The 18,567-nt window shown below is 41.8% G+C and overlaps 1 protein-coding gene across 3 annotated transcripts in view; it reads left to right on the plus strand.

Moving 5' to 3' along the window:
* The window catches only part of PRXL2A (peroxiredoxin like 2A), a 20,384-nt gene extending 9,235 nt beyond the window's left edge, over positions 1 to 11,149 (plus strand). For 2 of the 3 annotated variants that reach the window (XM_048857597.2, XM_048857595.2), the window contains 4 exons: positions 1,145 to 1,239; positions 6,906 to 7,046; positions 8,212 to 8,376; positions 10,667 to 11,149. In XM_048857597.2, coding sequence (XP_048713554.1) covers positions 1,145 to 1,239; positions 6,906 to 7,046; positions 8,212 to 8,376; positions 10,667 to 10,774 — 509 coding nt within the window. In that variant the 3' untranslated portion in view covers positions 10,775 to 11,149. The remainder of the gene's footprint in view (positions 1 to 1,144; positions 1,240 to 6,905; positions 7,047 to 8,211; positions 8,377 to 10,666) is intronic. The other variant, XM_048857596.2, reaches the window with a different exon arrangement.
* The last annotated feature ends 7,418 nt before the right edge of the window (positions 11,150 to 18,567 follow it).

An 18,567-nucleotide genomic window follows, 5' to 3' on the forward strand; every position in this document is an offset into this window, starting at 1 on the left:
ACTACCAGGCCAGTGGCAGAGCCGGGAATAGAACCAGATCACTTGAATCCAATCCTGTGCTCTCTCCACTAGGCCATGTGGCCTCCTCTACAGTTCCATGGTTCTGTGTCATCTTTTGCAGATTTCTCTACTTTCTGATCATTTTTCATGTCAGCTAGATAATTTTTTTGCCTAACAGATACAAAACTTTTTTCCCTGTTGATTTGTTACTTATTTGACAAAGAGCATGTTTTTCCAGCCTGCCCAAACCATCACATGCCTGATGATAGGCGCTAAAGGGTGAAAACAGACTCAGAGTAAACAGAAACAAAAAATTAAAAACCCTTCCACAAGGTGCTGTGCAGTTTAATTCTATTACAAAAGCCCAAAACAAGGCAGAGAATTATTCAGGTGTGCAAGGTCACATGCAGGAGTCGATATAGGTTAAAACAGAGAATGCTTTTTAGAGTTTTCACTGGCTAATTGCCTATTACTGCAGGGTGGGGGGAAAAAATTCAAGTGAACACATTGACATCTAATTCACAGATGTACGCAGGGGGACTGAAAGAGGATGTTTTGTGCTTGAGTGGGAAGTAACTTATACACCATAATGCTATGTCTAGACATAAGGCCTGATTCTGCATTGCTTACGTTTGACTTTTGAGTTCAGTAGAGTTCTACTAGCACAGAACTTGTATAACACAGTGGAATATTTAAAATCTCAAAATGAGAGGGGTTTCATTCTATGGCACAAACTGATGGGCCACTGTTTGGGACAGTAGCTCTTGTTTCCGAACATAACCAATTTTATTCAAAACATGCACCACAATCGGAGGCAAACAAGCAGGGGACAGAAAGTTAGGATGTTTAGCAGAGCTGGGAGCTGACTCCCATGTGCAAAACTAGAGATGACAATTCATACCTGTCTTTGAAAAGTGCTATAAATTCAGGGATCTTGATCAAACTGATACTTTAAAATGGACTTTTTTTAATACATTTAATTGGAATTTAAATACACTTTGAAAATCTCCCCCTCTGTCTTGATTAGAATATAAACCCACATGGAATACTGAACTGGGAATCTTTCACCATGCTTAGTGTTCTTCATCAGAAGTTGTAGTTATGTAAATAGATGCCATAATTTATGCTATTTCTCCCTTCTAAGCAGAAGAGAGAACATTCAAGGCAGGTGAGCTATGGAAGAAGAATGGTGCAGTGATCATGGCTGTGCGGAGACCTGGATGCTTTTTGTGCAGAGAGGTATTGTGACGGGCTTAGGGGTTAATTCAGAGAGTTTTGCTCTAGTTATGTGTCTTTGTGTTAGATGTGGTCAGGGAGGCAGTCAGCTAAAGCACAAGTTTTGCATATCTGAAAATCTTGTTTCCAATCCCAGATTTGCTCCCACGTGAAAATGAGCGTTGTTTATCTCTGTTCCCATTTGTCACTATTATGGGCTAAATTCTCAGCTGGTGTAAATCAGCATACATCCATTGACTGTGATGGGGTTATGCTGATTAACATGGGATGAGAATCTGGCCCCGCAGATCCAAAATAAATGGCTAGATAGGTGGTCTGTGGTCAAGAGAAGCCCAGAGATGGACTAGCAGGAATCTTGGAGGTACGGTTTACTGACACAGCAGCGTTGCGTGGGATTGGGAAACGTCTGTCACCAACTTACTCCAGTCAGTGTTTCATTTCCTGGAGATTAAAGTCATTCTTTCAAAAGGAGGAAGGAAAAGCCTGCTGTTCACACATTTGCTGTTCACGATCGGTTCGGTAGTCTGCTGAATGTAAAACCTGCCTTATATTTTGGTCACTTATTAGGATATTTCTACCATAGCAATTATGTTATTACTCACCAGTTAATAAAACCGAGCAATTAGTCTAGCAACCACTAAATTGTAGGGTCTAATTAGTCCCTATACCTCATAATATTAGAAAGCATTGTATGCTTCAGTGAATTTAGTTCTCATGGAAAGAGACAGATTGAAATACTGTGATCATGGAACAGGCCCTTACTGCAGTGGGGATTCTGCAGGACGGTGTGCCTGCCGAAAATGCCCCCACCCCAGATTTCCTGTTTCCCTGCAGAAAATGGCAGGGAAGCAAAGGGAAACCGTGGGGTGAGTCGGGTGGGCAACCATGGGTGCAGTTTTTTTCGGGGGAGGGTGTTGCCCGCTCCAAACAGAGGCAAGGCATGGGGGGCACATGGAGTTACATGGGATGAGCCAGTGACCTAGAAGGGAAAAGCTCTGTATACCATCATGTAGCTCCTAAACCGTCCAGTCCCCTGACGGTAAGCACTCTTCACTGTCCTAAAATGTACTTCTTTTAACCAAGTTTTAATATGCATCTTAAAAATATCTATGTAAACGTGAGGGAGCAGGTTGCCAACTTAGGAGGAAAAGTTGGTGATCTGAGACTAACTCACTGTCAGTCTCTTGTTGCTCTTTCTACTTTGTGATTCTGACCAGGGGCACTGGGCAGGGGCTTGCCCTTGAGATGGACTTGGAAGAGAAAACTACTGTTTAACCATTGGTTTTGCTGATGATTATACTGTGATTTAAGTGGGCAAAAAGGCCGGAGGTATGCTGAATGCCATAGGCTATGCTGCAAATGTTCACTGTGTCCCGAGTAAGGGGTGAGGTGTAGCTGCTGCAACACCCCATGAGCAGACCAGGGAGGGAACTGTTCCAGACTGACTCTTCTTGCTGGCCACCCCTTGCTTGCTGTGGGTGGATGGGGGAGGAAATAATCTGTTTCTGGTGTAAACCTGGTTTGCTAGCTGGCCGGGAAAGGCAGAGCCAGGTTCTCCTCCCCGCATGGGAATTGCCGCTGTTCAGTCTGCTCTCCCTCTCATTTAGACCGACCAGGTGCATACCCTGCCCAAGGGAGTGGTTTGTTCTTTTGTGTGGGCACATGTTGCTAAGCTCAGGGCACAGCTGTATTATCCTCTTTGATGGGAGTTAAAAAAGTCAAGCAGACGCTGACTTCTTTCTCTGCCTCTGTTCTCCCAACTATGTGCTAGGGCTTCTGACCCCAGGGGTACATGGGTTCCTGATCGTGAGGGAGCTTTTTGTTTTTATAAGCAAAACTACAGTAATGGACTGCAGCATCATGTTTCAGAATTTTAGACAGCTATCATGGAATAGAGAGGTGCCTTTGTTTAAAGTGAGTACTGCATGGTGGATGGTGCATGCTGGGTTGTCTTGGAGTTTTGCTTAATTATTATAGAAAGAGAGTCCAAGCGTTTGGTTTAGGGAAAACAGCAAAGACTTAACAGAACTTTGCAAACAGATGGGATGGAGGGGCTACTGGTGGAGTGAGTGCAATGAGCCTTTGCTACATTCCCTGAAGGATATATTCAAAAATGGGAGTATTAAGTATGCCTCCCATTCCCTACTCACTGACTGTCATAAGGCTGATTCATGCTTATTCATTTCCTCTCTTTATCTCCTCTGAGCTTTCTGTGTGGGGATTGGCAGTAGCAGATTGGAGCTCTGTCCTTACCCTTACACAGACTCACTCTGGCCTGTTGACATCGGCCTTGTAATGTCTGTGAATTCTGCCATCTGCCTTCCCCTGAGCATTCTACTTGGAACACTTGATATCTTCCCTAAATTACGGCAACACTTTGAGTCAAGGCAATTCAGTCGCTTCTCATAAACTGGTTGTATGCAGATTGTGCCCTTTAAGCAGTAGTGTCGGAGTTATTTTGCATAGCAAAGGCCATATTCTCTCTTAAAAGGCACAAAACCCCCTCAGCCACTGTCTCATCTTTTCCATATTGGAACTGACACTGGAAGCTAGGAGATGCTGGAGAAAAAATTTCCCCCTCCACAAACTGCTTTTGCCGTGTGGAAAACCCATAGATGGGTTGGTGTTGCTGCTGCTATCACTACTCCTGGGGGAATTCTATGCCAAAAAATGAAAAATTCTGCAACAAAAAATGAAAAATTCTGTGCACAGTATTTTAAAATTCTGCATATTTTATTTGTCAGATTAACACAATATAATCATACCAGTTTCAATTATTTTGGTCACTTATTTCAAAATACCTCTCAGCAAATATGTTTGTAACAATACAGACAACAAAAAAGATTCAGGAAATGTTTTTTGACACAGAGGTTCCACGGTGGATTTGATTTAAATCACTGGTCATGAAGCCTCGATTTAATCATGGTTTTCTACATAAAAGTGCATTGTTGTTGGTTGTTATAACCTTAATACTTAATAATTCTTTACAACTCAGAGATAGATGTAGGTTTCATTTTTTAAAAGGTACACACTATACATTTTTAAACAGTGATTTATTTTGAAAACTTTTCAGATTAGTTTTACAGCTATATCAGAAAATGAATGTGTGTTTGGTTATTTCATTTACCAAAGGTAATTGAAGCAGATATTTATGAAGTCATTGGGAGGTGAACTATCTCCAATTCAACCTTTTAATCATTAATATTTGGTGGATTTTCTTGCCATGCTGCATTAGGAGGAGAACATCACCAGGCAGACATTTAAAATTTTTTATTTAACTAAAACAACAACATTAAATATTCTGGATTTTTTTTCTTCAACAGCAAACATATAATATTTTAACAAAATAAGCATATGTCCCTCGCTTCTCACATTTATCTCCAGACTTCTTCTCGTTGTCCAGATCTATTCCCCCCCCAACAATCTTCTATTCACTGAACTTTTTGAAACTTTGCACTTTTAGAGAGAGGTAAGGGATTGACTCCATGTCAAATTTGCAGAGGGACAATAGAGTTGAGGTTTGTTATTTCTCACCTCTATATATTATTTATTTATTTAAAAGCATTTTTGCTGTTAACGAGCATGTTACCTCTGGGAGACACATCCATGGTTTGAGAATTGCAAAACTAAGCATGTCTGATGGTATCTTCTAGACTGAGCACTGAGTCCCATCGGGTGGATAGAAAGATTAACCTAAATAATCTATACAGAAGCCCCTGGAACCTCATTGGGTCTCTAATCCATGAACTACTGGAACTCATTTGCAAAACTTTTCTTAAACATTACATGACTATATTGTCTCATACTATAGAATTAGAATTTATAATCCCCATTCCTTGATGAGATATCTTTGAGCTATAATGTATCTTAATTAAAAATATCTTTCGATAGGTGTTTTTTCCTCAAAGTATTGTATCAAAAAATCCAATTTTTAAATTTAAAAAAATCCAATTTTTTGTGTGTGGGGGGGTGTTTGTGTGTATGTATGTATATATTTTAAATAATTGATTTTTATCCACCCTGATAGAGTCCTTACTAGGCACATTAATACAGAACTCTGAGTAATAATTCACTTAAACTATAATACAGAACCATATTTACCACACCCCTCAGAAGCAATGCAAAGGTTTGGGGGAGTCAAGGGTAACGGAGGAGCTGAGGGAGAGGGAAGTTAATTTGCAGGAAGGAGCCTGGTTGTGAACGTGGAGGGTTGTTGGATATGGGTGGGAAAAGTATAGAACAGATTTCTTTGTGGGGCAGGGAGGTATTATCAGGGAGCTTCCCCCATGTAGACCCTGGCTGACCCCTAGCCTCTCCCATTCAGTCAGGCACATCTGCTCCTGCACCCCCATGTGTTCTTGCACCCCCTGTCCATATGTGTCCATGTGGCCCTGCACCCCTCCCCCTTCTCCATGTGTGTCTGTGCCCCCACCCAGCCACTCCCCTGTTCCTGTCTAGCTCTGCATCCCCTACCCCATCACCATGTGACCCTGCACCTCCCTCTCCCCTGTGGCTCTGTGCCTCCACTCCCATTCAGCCCCTGCCCCAGTCTGTCCTCCCCCCTAGCCCTTATGAACCCCTGTCTGACCTCCCTCAGCACCCCACTCTGTCTGTCTCCTCATAGCCCCTGTCTCTTGACATGGCCTGACAGGCGCTGCAAAGAAGGCAGGCTGTTTCTCTTCCCTAGCTGGCTGGTAGCTGCTGCTGTGTTCTATTGCCACTGCACCCTGTGGTAGGCAAAAGACAGAACCTGCAGCAACATTTTGACATAAGCTTTTTTCTGCACAAAAAATTAAAAATATTCATGGCTCATTAATTATGCACATGTGCAGTAGCACAGAATTCCCCCAGGAGTATATCACCTTGCATGGGACACATAAAGCAGCATAACTTCTGGTATCCTGAAGGTGCATGCAGAAGAAACACAATTTCACTGTATGTGCTAAAAAAAAACCTCATTTTTTCCTCTTCCCTTGTGTAATAAGAGCTGCATATCACTCTTTGATCTGCAGCATGAAAAGGGTACATTGATGCCTATTCACCATTTTGCAGGTGGAAAAACTGAGGCACAGAGAGGCTAATTGACTTGCACACAGTGCCTATATCTTCACTAGGAAAGAATGTGTGTGTTTAACAAATGCTAAAATCCTAGAATGGACAAGGCAAGTTGTAGCCTTAATTAAGACTTTCGCTTTACCCTTTGCTAGGATTTTAGCAAATACATGCTTAAAACTATCCTCCTTTCCTAGTGAAGTCAGCCCTAGTAAGGGTACTGTGAATGAAGGGGTGATTGCAGAGAGGTAAGCATACCTACACTAGCTTTAATCTACCTAGCATGGGTAACAATAGCAGTGAATATGCAGTAGCATGGATCTCTGCACAGGCCAGCAACCTGAATACATACCTACTGTAAGCTGCACCATCTAGATTAAAGTTAGTGTGCATATACCTGCCCACACTGCAATCACACCTTCATCTCTGGTGAAGATGTCTCTATGCCAATAGAAGGCTTAGGAATAGAACTCACTCATATGCCCTGTTTATTACATTTCATTGCATCCAGTTTGCACCTCTGGCTACCATCCACCGAAGTGGCTACGTGCCAAATGTTGAGTCTTTCAGACTTCCATCCAGTGGCTAAATCTGGCATCACGCTCATTGTCTTTTAGGAGGCTTCTGAGCTTTCCTCTCTGAAACCTCAGCTTGACCAACTTGGCATCCCCCTCTATGCTGTTGTGAAAGAAAAGATTGGGACTGAAGTGGAGGATTTCCAGCATTATTTCAAAGGGGAAATATTTCTGGATGAAAAGGTATGTTTGTATTGCGCTGTTTGTTTTAAGCAAGACTTACGCAAGACTCTTAGCTTGAGTCAGCATCTGTATCCACCAAGCCTTTTCAAGCAATCTGCATAGTGTGGCCTGAATGAAACTTAGGTATCTGGAAATTGATTTAATAGCCTTTTGTAGCTTAAGAAGTTAATTAGCTTAGATTTTTCTCTACATAAGGTTGCTCAGTTTACAAGCTCAGCTGTCTTTCTGCTGTGTACTGTTGACATGTTCTTGCATGATTTCCCCCCCCCCCCACCTACGCAAACAGTGAGATCATGCCAAATATTTTTCTCTTTTCTTGCACTGGGCTGCACTATCTGCTAATTAGCCTGGTATTAAAGCCAAGGACTAACAATAAAATAGAAGGGTGTGATAAGTTCATTAGCTGCAGCACAACATTCTAAGAAAAACAAATGGTAGGAATAGAACTGCTTGTTGCTATGTTTACTGAAAACTTACGCTGTTGCCAAACACAAGAATTCAGAAATCGTGCATCACGCCCTCAAAATCTTGAGGTGAGTTTAGAAATCATGATATATGTTTCTTTTATTTGCCTTCTGTTGTTTTTGGATCTTTCGGGGTCATGTTTCCCAACTTATCTCTCCAACACTTGAGGTCTAGGAACAGTGTCTTGGGTGAACACTCAGGTCTCTCAATTGCATGATCCCAAAAGCTGGGACTTTAGGAAAAACAATATAATGAGACCGGTAATAAAATGGTGGGAGGTGGCAACCCTGTCCCTTTTCTCCAGCACATGAAACAAGACAGGCTATTCTAGAGGGAGTTCTGCCCAGTAGTTCAAAACAAATCTGTTCATTGAAAAACACGCTCCTGCTATCACCAGTCAAGATATCCAGGAAGCAACTGTAGTAGGCTGATCAGTTCCATAAATCTGGAATGGCAGCAGTGACAAAAACAACTGGATGTTGCTGATTGTGTGGAAAGTAGGTGACCTCTTACTGTTTTAAAGGAACTTCTGTTCTGATAAGATTATAAAAGGCATCATTCAGTTTGGTATACCCAAATATTACTTGTTAGAAACTGTTCTGAATGCAGAGGCTGGCTGGCTGCCTTGGTTACAGTTAGGGAAGTCTCCTCTGTCACTGTTGTTTCTTGTTTATTGAATTTTCTTTCTGTCCTCCTACAGAAAAAGTTCTATGGTCCTCACAAGCGAAAAATGCTGTTGATGGGTTTTATCCGCCTAGGAGTCTGGCAGAACTTCCTTCGCGCTTGGAAGAATGGGTACAGTGGTAACCTGGAAGGAGAAGGGTTCATCCTGGGAGGAGTTTACGTGATTGGTGCTGGGAAGCAGGTACTGCATGGCTTTCGGGAGGTTTTTTTTCTTCTTCTTCTTCTTCTTCCTCCGCTCTTCCCTTCAGTTTCCTTCATGCCCCTATGAGAGCCCAAAGGCCTCCTGCTTTAGCCACTTACTCTTAGAATATGACAAGGCCACAGTTGCTAATTTCTGCCCTGCACTGTGTTCTAGTTGTGGGCTTGGGGCATCTCTTGTCTTGTGCAGTGACGTTCACAGAACATCTTCCAATGCTTGACACAAACTTCAGTCAGCTTGCTGCCCTTGAAAACAAAATCTCTCATAATCACTTCCAAATGTTCTGACACTTACCCATTAAGGAGATTTTCCATCTGCTGCTCTCCACTGATGAGCTCTCATTCTCTTAAAAATTACAATTGACAGTTCAATTGACAGTTTCTGCTCAGCTGGTGGATGTGCCCCTGGTAATGACATCTCATTTTTAATTTAAAATTTTGGGGTGACTTTGCACCAAATAAGTGATCTCCCATTACTGGTTATGATGTGTGTGAGGGTGGGAAACCTCAGTTCTAAATATCGTTGCTATTCGTTCATGTTCTTAAACAAACAAAGATTTCATGACAACGTTGACTCAAATCAAACACTGTGTGGAACAAATGATCGATATATGTTTTTGATAACCATCCTCAGTTTGTTTACAAAACAACATCGTATAATATACCTGAAAGATGGGCTTGAATTAGAAGTCTGGATTTAACTACCATCAAATTTTGGGAAAAATCATCTCTAGATCCAACTTGGGGTCCATCTTTAAATATAATATCCTAAAGACTTACTGTATAGTATTATCTTATCAAATGGTTTTGTAAACTTTCAGAGTATGGAGATAAATATGTAGCAGACTTGATAAATTGTGATTTAAAACAACAAAAAACTTGGGCTTAAATTTCCAAAGGTGGCAGGCCAACACCTTCTAAAAAATCAGGCCCCTTTTAAATTGTCTCAAGTTGGGCACCCAAAAAATCACTAGTCGTCTTTGGAAATTTATTCCCGGGTAATTGATGTTGCCAAGAAACATTTGCTTGTTCAGTAATCGCACAGATCGTCAAAGCAAGATTTAGAATAGGGATGTCTGTCTGTCTCGAAAGTTCCAAAGAGTGGGGACTACCAGGGTATAAATAAATTTATATAAAGTATGCAACAAATGTCATGTATACACAGTCTACTGAAAATCTATTTTTGCTATATCTATGTGTTATGGAAACTTGCTGTTTTGGTTAAATGTGCTCAGAGCCTAATGGTTAGGGCCCTACCAAATTCAGGGTCCATTTTGGCCAATTTCAGTCATAGGATTTTAAAAATTGTAAATTTCATGATTTCAGCTAATTAAATCTGAAATTTCACAGTGTTGTAATTTTAGGGGTCCTGACCCATGAAGGAGTTTGGGGGGGGGGTCACAAGATTATGTGGGGGGGTTGCAGTACTGCTACCCTTACTTCTGCTCTGCTGCTGACCGTGGCGCTGCCTTCAGAGCTGGGCAGCTCGAGAGCAGGGGCTGCTGGCCGGGAGCTGAGCTCTGAAGGCAGAGCTCCAACCAGCAGCAACACAGAAGTAAGGATGGCATGGCATGGTATTGCCACCCTTACTTCTGCACTGCTGCTGGCAGGGCATTGCCTTCAGAGCTGCATGCCCGGCTAACAGCTGCTGCTCCGCAGCCGCCCAGATCTGAAGGCAGTGCATAAGTAAGGGTGGCATGTGACCCCCCTTTAAAATAACCTTGTGGCCTGCCCCCCACCTCAACTCCCTTTTGGGTCAGAATTCCCAATTAGAGAAATGCTGGTCTCCCCTGTGAAATCTTTATAGTATAGGGTAAAAGTATAGAAAAGACCAGCTTTTAAGGGGGGAGACCAGATTTCATAGTCTGTGACACATTTTTCTTGGCCATGAATTTGGTAGGGTCTTCCTAATGGTGTTTCCATGGCCTTGAGCAGGTTACTTGAAATTTGTATTTGCACTAATCTTCCTGAGATAGAAGCATGAATGTACTGTAAGAAGAGTTTATCTAGTTTATAGGAAAATGCCACAACATGTATCCTTGCATAACATGTGCCTTAACATAAGTAATATGAGGGAAAACTCATGTATTTCTTTGGTTGACTTGATTAAACCTGTATCTGAGAAGTTGGATCATATCTTCTTTCACTCCTTGTTTCTCAGTCAGATAGAAAGTGAAAAGCAACGTTTTTAAGTTCCTAAATGCTGGATTCTATTTAAATGTATCCCCATACAAAAAGGAATCACTGCACATTTTTCCTTTCCCTCTCACTAGGGTGTTCTCTTGGAGCATCGAGAGAGAGAATTTGGAGACAAAGTGATCCTTCAGTCTGTCCTTGAAGCTGCTGAGAAGATAAAACCACAAGCTGCAGACACCGAATAATAATTACACATGTTTAGTCTTGGCTTGAAAATGTAGAACATGTCTGTATGTGAACATGCAGTGTAATTGCTTTCTTAGACTATTCAGTAATAGCTCAGCTGGAGGATTTTCTCTGAAATTAGTCAACAAATGAACAACCTCTTTGATGGTAGCTGACTTGTTTGTGCTTTGTAGCCCCTCAGGTGCCCACTGTTTCTACTAGTTTTTGTCTCTTACCGCATTAATGAAGGGCTAGTCCCAAAATCTTAAGGCATAACCTAGATAGGTCCAGTTAGAGCCAGGAAAATAAGAGAATATCTGTGTGCCTGGGGAGTAGGACATTGCTAAGGCAGGAGTAAGTGAGGTTGAAAGATAATAAAAATTATGTAAATGAAATGTCTTGATTTTCAAATTTCTAATTTTATTAAAATATTTAGAAGCCTCTGTGTTGATGGGAGACCAAAACTTGTCCAGCCTTTCTGCTTGTGCTGAGAATCTTAGAAACATGTCTGATTTTACACGTGGGGTCCAATCCTGCTCCCTTTGAATTCAGTGGTAGTTCTGCCATTGGCTTTGTTTGAAGGAAGATGGTGCCTTATGTGCTTCATATTCTGATTTGTAAGGTAAATTAAAAGTCAGCATTGGACATATTGAAAAGGCGGTGATAATGACCACAAGGTGGGACGTGCCCAATATTATGTGAAATAAGGATTCTAAATGCAGCAGAGAATAATAAGTGCATATCAGGTAGCAAGAGTGAAACATGTCAACACAGTGACAAGGCTGCTGGCATGCTCTCCTGTAATATTGGGAGGTGGGCCTGCCATTATGCATTCAGATCATGTGAGATATAATAGCAGGTACAGCCAAATACCTCGATCTAGCTGTATGTTGTTAAAAGGCCTAATCTGGGGGAAGGAATTAATTTCCTTTGGGGAGATGAAGGGCTTGAGTTTTTTTCAGAGGTACTGATCGCTCAAAGTGGAAAACTTTAACAGGGAGGGCAATTAATAATTGGAACAGATTAGCAAGGGATGTGACAGATTATCCATCACTTGGAGTCTTTTGAATTAAGACTAGGCCTCTCTCTACAAGAAATGCTGTAGCCCAGCCACAAGTTATTGGGCTGATGCAAAAATTACTGAGCGCAGTTCTATGTCTTGGGTTTATGGCATAAGGTTGGACTAGATCAGTGGTTCTCAAACTTGTACTGGTGAGCCCTTTCATATAGCAAGCCTCTGAGTGCAACTGCCCCCCCCAGTAAATTAAAAACACTTTTAAAATATATTTAACACAGTTATAAATGCTGGAGGCAAAACGGGGTTTGGGGTGGAGGCTGACAGCTCATGACCCCCCAGGTAAATAACCTAGTGACCTTCCTCTCCCCCCCCCCCCCCCCCGCCCCGGGGTCCCAATCCCAGTTTGAGAACCCCTAGACTAGATAATCATAATGATCCTTTCTGGCCTTAAAATCTGTGAATCCTAACTCCATTGACTTTAATGGAGGAGTGGATACTTAACAGCTCTGAAAGCAGAGCCTTAAGTTTGACTGTGGCACATGTCACTCTTGCTACCTTTGTGTCAGTGTTTCTTCATTTACTGTATTCTCAACTCAGTGGAGAGAGATCTCTTCTTGTCTATTCGTGGCAGCTAAAAAAGGCAATTTCAAAGAAATCTGAAATTTCCCAACCACTGCAGACTAATATTAGCACATCTAGGTTATTTAAAACTCTCACAGTGTTTAAATGACACTCTTCAGGACTCTTTTTATTTTTTTAAATACTTCCTCCCAGAAGGAGAACTATTTTGACTAAACCTCTGTCTGTACCCACCTTTTTGTTCTTCCTTTGTGAAGAGGATGTACGTGAGCCTATGGCATCTAAAATTTGGTACCCACATGTTTACTAAGACATTTGATTTGAAAGCCATACTTGAGCCCATCTCTTGCTTACTGCCATTATTTTGAAATTTGTTTTTTCTATCCTTAGTGAGGGGTCCAAATGCAGCACAGCTTCTACATCAGCTAGTCATTTCATTTGACCTTACTCTGTGTAACCCTGTCTGACATGTGAGGTCATTAATAGAGGTTGGGATGTACTTTTTGCACACAGTTCCCAATTTAAAAAGACAGTGTGGATGCTTAAGACGGAGGCAGTGATATTGTTAGAACAGCAGCCCACCTCTGATTCGGGTCTATTAAAATGTCATGTAAACATCTGTCCACAAGCAGCTTACTCTTAGCCCTAGTCAGCCTCCTGCAGAATGAGCAAATTGTTTTTGCCCATGTCTCTGCCTTTCTTCAGGAAATTGCCCTAGACTGTCCTATATCTAAGGTTGGTCTTCACTCAGTTTATGTACAGATTTAACTCTTTCAGTTTGTGTGTGTGTGTCTATTACTGAAATAGTTAAACCAGTTCAGCCTCCAGTGGGGGTGCAGTTAGATCAGCATAAAGGTGCCTTATGGGACAAAGATATAGCAGTATAATTTACAGAGATAAATTATGTTGGTATAAGTACCTTCATACCACTATAATGAAGTCCATACTGGGAAGGTTGTACCAATTTAATATATTGATATAGTTAAAAAGGTTACATTTTGTGTATGTAGATAAACTGTTGTTGTGGGGTGCCGAAAAACTCCAGTGCTTTTGTATCCCATCCTGCCAGAACATGGGCTTATGTCCCTCTCTAGTGGCTATACCATGTAAGAGGTTGCATCCGATGAAGTTAGCTGTAGCTCACGAAAGCTTATGCTCAAATAAATTGGTTAGTCTCTAAGGTGCCACAAGTACTCCTTTTCTTCATGTAAGAGGTGGTAAGTCTGCTGTTGACTCCAACATAATGGACCTTCTTCTAGCTCTCTTGGCAGAGGGATCATGCTTTTAGATCCAGAGCTTTCAGGTTCAACCCCTGCAAGATACATCCAAGTCACGGTTACACTTTCATCCATTTCTTTCACCATCCAGTGGAGTTAAGGAAACTGAGGCAGGAAGCCAGCTTTCATCCCGTCCCACTTCAGGCTTAAAATGTTTAGCCATTGCTTAAAGGGCATTATATGTATCCCTTTACCCTGTTCAGCCAGGCTGACCTATGACTACGCCTCTCAAAAGGTCCTGTGCAATGCTTTATCAAGGACTGGACTCACCCCTAGGGGCTGTCAGGCCCTCTTGCACTCAGGTCAGGCACAGCACATGGACTATTCAGGTGATGCCTCTGGCCAGAGAAGGGAGAGAATGTTAGAATCGGAATGTTCTGTGGCAGTTGGACATGAGCCGTGACTGGGCAGTGCTACCAGCTCCAGTGAGATGTGGTGTTTTGCTTGAAGCCTGAAACTCCCGAGTCCTGTGGCGGTATCAGCATCTCAGGTTTTTTGGTCTTTTAAAATGTAAGTTTCTAGTTTCTCCTGGTTGCAGAGAAGACCCCAAAGCTGTAAACCCTAAACGTTCAAAAGGCAAAGAAACTCCAAATGTAGTATTTTTTTTTTTAAAAAAGTCGTAAAATCCCATGATTTTTAAACCAATCGTGAGACTTTTGGGGGCCTGACCTGTCTTTTTTTGAACATGCGGCAATAGTGAAGAGAGAGGGGACTGAAACAAATCTAGTGAGAGCTCCAGGACAGACAGAAACAGGGAATAGGTTGGGAAAGTTAAGAGAAATTTGGATAAAGCGTGTGAAGCGGACAGTCTCTAGGAGATAATGCACAAGTGATCTTGAGAATGCAAAGGAAAAACAAAATCTACTTGGAATGATAACAGAGCATCTGGTGAAGCTGCCTCACTGCAGTGTGTGGGCAGGGGAGGAGTCGTCTGAATAGCTGCTTTATCGCAATATTCTCTACTTGAATGTAAAAAAAAATTCAATGTATTTTTGCTCCCTGCGATTAGCCTCTGTGTTGATGGTTGCTGTGCAGCATCAGTGGCTCCTGCCGGCTCAGCTTCTTACATTTATTTCATTTGTTCTGCTTGCTTTTTTAATAAATAGGTACACAAAATCTGAGTGACTCCTTTAAAGAGACATCCTCAACTTTTAAATCACTTTGGTCTGGAAATTGTTTGCCTACTTTAGTTACAAGTAAGATTATGGTAAAATGGCTATAACTAGAAGAGATCAGAAAGCAAACTCTAGTTTTTCAGTTGGTTTACTCTGTGTTTGTGAAAGAAAGCAATTTGTGTAAGGTCTGTTTCACTGTGGCCTATTTCCCTTTGTCTGGGATGGGGGTAGGTTGTTTTTGTTGGTTTTTTTGTTTTTTTTTTCCCCTTCCCACACAAATATGAGAACATCCTTTTAAACAGGATACTGTTGTGAAATCACCAAATTAGCAGGAAGACTTGGGCAGATGTTAGTAGCTTAAAATGCTTTTAACTCATTCTTTTAAAAATGTTGATGTAGATCTCAGGTTTACAGTGTCCCTTTAAGTCATCTGGTAAACTCTCTACATGACAGGGTCTTTTCTGTTTGTTTTCTATGCTGTGTTTTTTGTTTCCACTTTGTCAGTAATATATTCTTGTTGCTGTGAGACCACCTGAAGTTGGTGCCATTTACAAGCTTGTGTAAAAAGAAGAGAATTCCAAGGAATCCTCCCTGCATTTTTCAGATTTATTTCCTACAAAACAAAGAGAGCATTTTAAGGCAGACATACAAGGAAATCTACTCTGTATAGTTTCACCACTGGATGTCACTGCTTCTCCAGGTGTAATGAAGGTCAGGGATAAAGGGGTACTGCAAAGAATTTGCAAAGTAAATAAATGTGCCAGAAATTGAACACCATGGATTCCTACTGGGCTAGAAGAAACCTGTTAGAAAAGACAACAGGAGCAGCTGAAAGACAAATATTCTTGTGCCCTTTTTCCTGTTATGTACATTCTACTTTCCTAATATAGGAGATTTGGGATGGGACTAATGGGGAGGGGCAGAATGGTACAGTCTGGCCATTTTATAAATACACCATACATATGCATTTATAAAAATGGGCTTGGGAGGAAATTACTAATTTAATAGAACTACAGTGAAAACACTTGATAAAACATTAGTTGGAATGACAGTGGTTCACTGCAGGTGGATTGAGGATAATAGACTCTCTGTCATTCCCACACTATTGCTTTATCGAACTTCTTGGATAGCGAGAATGAACGTTCCTCAATTACTTTCCGTAGTAGATGGTCTGTTACAGCTGAGACTAATTTAGTGGATGAGCCAGTACATGCACCACCCAATTGGAAATGCTAGAGGGAGATGAGGTGGAGAAAATATGGAGAAATGTGAAATAGCAATTACAGTGTGAGTTAGCTGGAATAAATGGTCCAGTCTAATCCTACTGGCTGCTTGATTCAGCCAAACTACAGTTTGGGCTAGTGGCTTAAAAAGGACAAGAACATCTAAATCTTTACCTCCTTTGCTTCTAATTATTTTCTTGTAGCCTTATTATCTGAGACTGTTTGAACTCTCTCAGAATCTTCTCATGTGTTTCATCCCCTTTTATATTTCTCTTGTTGCCTATATCTTTCCTAACCAGTGGAGCTTGCAATCACACATCGCAATCTCAGGTGAAACCACTTGCGTACAGTGACACATCCTGGCAGCAATAGAACCTTCCTCCCCTACGAATTCATACTTCAGTCAGGAGAAGCAATAGATAATAATTCTATAATAGCAATAATGTCCTCAGTTGCAGGGACTAGTGAACAGCTGTGGTCCCTGTGCCGCATTCCAGCAACTTCTCCTGGTCCCTCATTTAATGTTAGGAAACGTTTTGTGATGGTCACAGGAAACGGTGTTGATGAGCTATGTGTAAACATGACAGTTTGCATCTCTATCAGTCTTGTTTTCCACTTCAGCCTCTTCATTCTAGTGAGAAAATTGAAGCCTTGGCCAAGCAAAGCTTTACAGACTTTACAAGTTTGCCTTTGCGGTTACAATTACTGCAATAGAGGGGATACTATTTAAACTTTATAACAAGGAGCTATTGTGAATATAGAGGGAAGGTTGGTTGGTTAGTGGCAAAGGCAACTAAAACATTAAGAGTGACCACTGCGGTAATCCCCACTCTTAAAGGTGAAAATATACCCCACTGTAATGTTCCCTGCATACAGTATAACAGCAACCCTTTCACACGCCTGTCACAAAGGATGTGGAATCTGTTTAAAATGTTGATTGCTGCAATCTCCATGGCTAGTGGCCTACCAGTACTAAAGCCTCCTAGACTCTCTCTCCCCCACCCCCACCCCCACCCCCCTGGTTGATCAGATCATTTCAAATGAAAGTCTGGGATGTTGATGGCAGGGGAGATGGGCGTCCACAGGCAAAGGGCATGGACAGAGATTAGACAAGTTGCTGACGTACACCAGTACAGAGAGGAGTGGTGTGAGTGTGACAGTGTATTTCCCACCCAACTTTCTACACTGTTAAAGAGGAAGAGGGCATCTTGGAGAGAAGAAGGCACCAATGGCCAGCACTGCATCCTGCAATGCTCAGGCAGTGGTTCTCAACCTGCGGCCTGCTTGCGGCCCAATCAGCACAGAGCTGCAGCCCATGTGACATCCTCAGGGCCATACAGGTAGTACTGGATGCAGCCCACAATGGTAAATGGGTTGAGAACCCCTGGATCTCTTCTCCTCGTTGCAAAACCACTCAACAGGACCGCACCAAGACATAGACACCATAAGGCCTGTACCTCAGGCTCCAGCTCAAGGAGGCATTGAAATACATCAGACTTTTTTTTTTTAAGTTTGCAGCCCTCAGGTTGTGAAGAAATGCTTGAAAAAATGAACTGAGCATAACCGAAGCAGTGCTGTCTGCTTCAGGCTGCAGACAGTCTGAAACAATAGCTCTGAGGGGTGGGAACTGCCTCATATATCTCTGTGGTGTGTTAATTCTAAGAGCCATTGTGCTGGGGATACCTGCTAATATCACCCAGCAGAGACTCTGTGGGTCAGGAGGGTCCAGCCTACTATTCACCCAAGAGAGCCATGTTATTGGTGCTCCCTGAATAGCTGAGCGGTAACTGTCAGGAAGCAGCTGTTCCCGGTGACCAGCAGAGACATTGATGTGCAGGAGCTCAGCACAGCAATCTAATGATAGCCAGGGGCAGCATGTGAAGGTGGTCTGAGCAATCTAATGATAACCAGGTTCAGGGACTGGTAGGAACAGGGATCTGTTTTTCATAAACACAATCAGAAGACTGGGGAAATCTCCTTACTTGGAGGTGTTCCCATAAAACCAGACTATATGATTACTCTCACCTCTCTGAACATTATTGCCAATTGCAAGTGTTCAAAACCCATGAATTAGTCCATCCCCCACAAGCAGGAGATTGATTTAAAAATCACAAGACACATTTTTTAAAATGTGTTCTTGGATTCTTTTTCTTTGCTTGCTGGTTGCTGAGCCTTTAGTGTGTTCTCAGTTAAATGTTTTCAAGCTTTTCTCCACCACGGCGTAGCTACACTAGAACCTCAGAGTTACAAACAGCTTGGGAATGGGGGTTGTTTGTAACTCTGAACAAAACCTTTTGGTTCTTTCAAAAATTTACAACTGAACATTGACTTAATACAGCTTTGAAAATTTACTATGCAGAAGAAAAATGCTGTTTTTAACCATCTTAATTTAAATGAGTTTTCTTACCTTGTCAAATCTTTTTTTTATTTCCCTTTCCCTTTATTTTTTTAGTAGTTTACATTTAACGCAGCACTGTAAAGTACTTGCTTTGTGGGAGGGGGGCGTCTCTGCTGCTGCCTGATTGTGTACTTTGCTTCCAAATGAGGAGTGTGATTGAACAGTCAGTTACTAACTCTGGTGTTCATAACTCTGAGGTACCA

Source organism: Caretta caretta, chromosome 7 (genome assembly GCF_965140235.1).
Source record: "Caretta caretta isolate rCarCar2 chromosome 7, rCarCar1.hap1, whole genome shotgun sequence".
Taxonomy (NCBI): domain Eukaryota; kingdom Metazoa; phylum Chordata; order Testudines; family Cheloniidae; genus Caretta; species Caretta caretta.